Here is a 2963-nt window from a genome sequence, read left to right on the forward strand (position 1 = left end):
TCCTGCAGAGGTGGGGGAGTTGGCGGGTAGACGATGCGGGGCCCTCTGGTGGTGACCCTCAGAAAACCCTCCCGCCTCAGGCCAAGCCCTGGGCCTGTGGGAGGCAGGGCCACCTGGCGGCCAGCAGGCTGCAGACTCAGGAAGCACAAAGAGCACAAGGCACAAAGAGACGGACAGCGGTTCTCCGAGAACCTGAACACCCGCGCGGCAGACGCGCGGAGGCCGGGAGCTTACAGCAGAAGCGGTGCCCCGGGGAGGGAGGCTCCCTGGGACACGGAAGGGCTTCCTTCCACGCGCCTGGGACTCAGTAAGTAGCAGGTCAGCAGAAACCCAACCCCAGCGAGGCACGTCCGAAGCCCAACCTGAGGGGCTCGAACGACAGGATGGGGGACAGAGGGGGACCCTGAGGCTAAGCCTCCCCCAGCCCCCCAGGAAGACTGACGCAGTCTCGCGGAGAGAAGCGGGGGAGGAGGGCGGCAGATTCTAGGGAAGGGGGTGGGCCGATATTAAATATGTCATAAATAGGGAGGCTGGGGCGGGCTAATACTGCACGGACAGGTTGGGGTCACATTCCTCTTGTCCGGCCGGGGACCAGGGCCTCGGCTCTGCTCCCAGCGATGCCGCTGGCCCCTGAGGTCACTGCTGCCAGTGACCACTGGCACTGGTTGGGAGGAACCCGGCAGCGAGGGTGTCGCCTGGGATCCCCTGCAGTCTCAAAGTCCGGGGGTCGAGGGGCGCCGGCCCCGTGGCTCACGGCTTCTTGGCCTCGCTTCTGTTCTTCTGGAGTTTGGTGTGCACGACTTTGAGTGTGGTCAGGAAGTTGCCGAGGAAGAGGACAAGGAACGTAAGCGCCAACACGAACACCTGGGCGGGCGGCATGCAGAGAAGGGGGTGCCCAGGGCGGGGAAGGCGAGGCAGAGAGCACAAGAGAAAGAAGGCAAAGGCCGCGCCGGCTTGGGTCAGCTCTCCTTGCTGAAATGCCCCCCCGCGCCTCCCGGGAGCTCAGAACCCCCTTGGCACAAGCTACCTGCGAACTGCAGCGTTTGCCAGCAGAAGGCAGAGATCTGGGCTAACTGGGTGAAGGGTGTGAGTCCTACGGGGTCAGGCAGAGTCCTGGGGGGCTCCTCCCGCGGCCCCCCTCCTAGCGCGAACCTCCTTGGGTTTCTCAGACCACTGAGGGGCTCCCTGGTCTCCCGAGTTCCCTCCCACGGTCTCCCAGGCCCCAGTTGCAGCGAGCTCTGGACTACAGGGCCCTACAGGGCAGGCAGGGGGGCAGGGGGAGCTGAGGAAGGAATTCTCCCCAAGCGGCCCCAACCTTCCCCAGGAAACCCCCAACCAATGCGCACACACGCTCCACACACACACCAAAAAACACACACACACACACACACAAACACCATACCTGCCATTCTCTGCATTCCTCGTGGCTGGAGAGCTCAAATAACGTGATGGCATTGTAGAGCTGCCAGAACTGAAGAGAGGGGAGACAGGCACTGCTCAGCCCACCGGAGTCCCCTGGAGACCCACGTGGGAAAGCCCAGGGAGAGCGCCAAGACCCCCAGCTTCTGCTGTCAACTGCCCTTGACAACCCCCCAAGATGAAACTGGGGCACCCCGCCTGGGGTTGGGTGTGCTGGTGCCGAGGGCCGATTCCGGCTCTTGCCTTTGGCATCCCTGGACACTGGGGCCGTCCCAGCCCCAGGACCCTGTGGGGCCCAGCTCGGGGATGGCGGGTGAGAGAGGGAGAGCCCTGAAGACCTTCTGTTCCCGGGAGGTCTGCCCAGTGTAGGGGATATCCACAAACTCCAGGGGGACTCACGTGGCCACAGAACAGGAAGGGCAGAAGGAAGGTGAGGCCTCGCCACATCCAGGACTGAAATCCTTCTGCGGAGAGGAAAGAGGGAGCGAAGGGCCCGTGTGAGGTGGCCCAGGCATGCCAGTCACTGAGATTAGCCAGGTTCAAACGCACCGATGGGGGAGGGGCACAGCCCTCACCTCCTCCAGGTGGGTGAGCGCTCACTAGGAAAGTAACCCAGGAAAAAACATGCAGAACACCTGCCACCAGGCCTGACTGCCCTCACGCCTCAAGTCACCATGAACCAAGTGGGCTGACAACTCTTACAGAACACTGATGTGCCGGCACTAGCTTTCTAATAATTTCTTTAATTTGCACGGGATTTTGCATTTTATAATTGGCTTTTGCATGCATCACTTCAATCGAGTCTTGATGAAATAGAGCCTACTGTGCAGAGTAATTCGATAGAAATGACCATCTTAAAAGATAGAAGATTTTTATTAACCACACTTTCCCCTGAAAGTTTAGATGAGGAGTCTCCGATTTTTCCTAATGGGGCACCCACCTTGCTGAGTGAAAGTTAAGCACACATAAATTGCATAAGTGTAAAAACACTAGACTAAGATTATGTACATCATAAAACACAGACAAAAAGATCCATTTAAAAAGAAGCTAGAGGCCAGCATCCAGGGCCTGGCCCACAGCTGGTATCGCACTTGTCAACTGAAATGGAATCCCACGACGAATTATGAAAAGCAACTGTATTAGTGTATATATGTCAAACCAAAGAAAAAAAAAGAAAAGCAACTGGGGTGAGGTTGGCAGACTGGCTTTGCGTGTGGCAGGTCTTGTCAGGTTCTTACTGGCAGCTGGTCCCAGTGAGGAGTGCAGGGCGAGGTCTGGGGGAGCAGGGAGGGCCGGTGCTTGCCCCTCCACCCCCCAGGCTAGGCTACTCACCCACCGTGAGGTCCAGGTGATTCCTCTCCCCCAGGGCCCTCAGTCGGTAGAGGCAGCCCCTCTGATAATAATATTGCAGGAACTGGACACAGCCTGCAGGGGGAGCACAGCGCCCAGCTCAGGGACTGGAAGACCCAGCGACACCTCCGCTGGCAGGTCTCCATTGCCCAGAGGGTACAACCTCCTCCCACCCCAAACACACACACACACAC

The 2963-nt window shown here is 59.1% G+C and overlaps 1 protein-coding gene across 1 annotated transcript in view; it reads right to left on the bottom strand.

Annotated features, from left to right (window-relative positions):
- Positions 1–702: 702 nt before the first annotated feature.
- Positions 703–2963, bottom strand: part of TMEM120B (transmembrane protein 120B) — a 45898-nt gene continuing 43637 nt past the window's right edge. The window contains exons 9-12 of the mRNA XM_007448705.1: positions 2752–2844; positions 1819–1883; positions 1403–1471; positions 703–864 (exon numbers count right to left, since the gene is read on the bottom strand). Of these exons, the coding sequence (XP_007448767.1) occupies positions 751–864; positions 1403–1471; positions 1819–1883; positions 2752–2844 (341 nt within the window). The 3' untranslated portion in view covers positions 703–750. The remainder of the gene's footprint in view (positions 865–1402; positions 1472–1818; positions 1884–2751; positions 2845–2963) is intronic.

Source organism: Lipotes vexillifer, unplaced genomic scaffold, assembly GCF_000442215.2.
Source record: "Lipotes vexillifer unplaced genomic scaffold, Lipotes_vexillifer_v1.1 scaffold21, whole genome shotgun sequence".
NCBI classification, from domain to species: domain Eukaryota; kingdom Metazoa; phylum Chordata; class Mammalia; order Artiodactyla; family Lipotidae; genus Lipotes; species Lipotes vexillifer.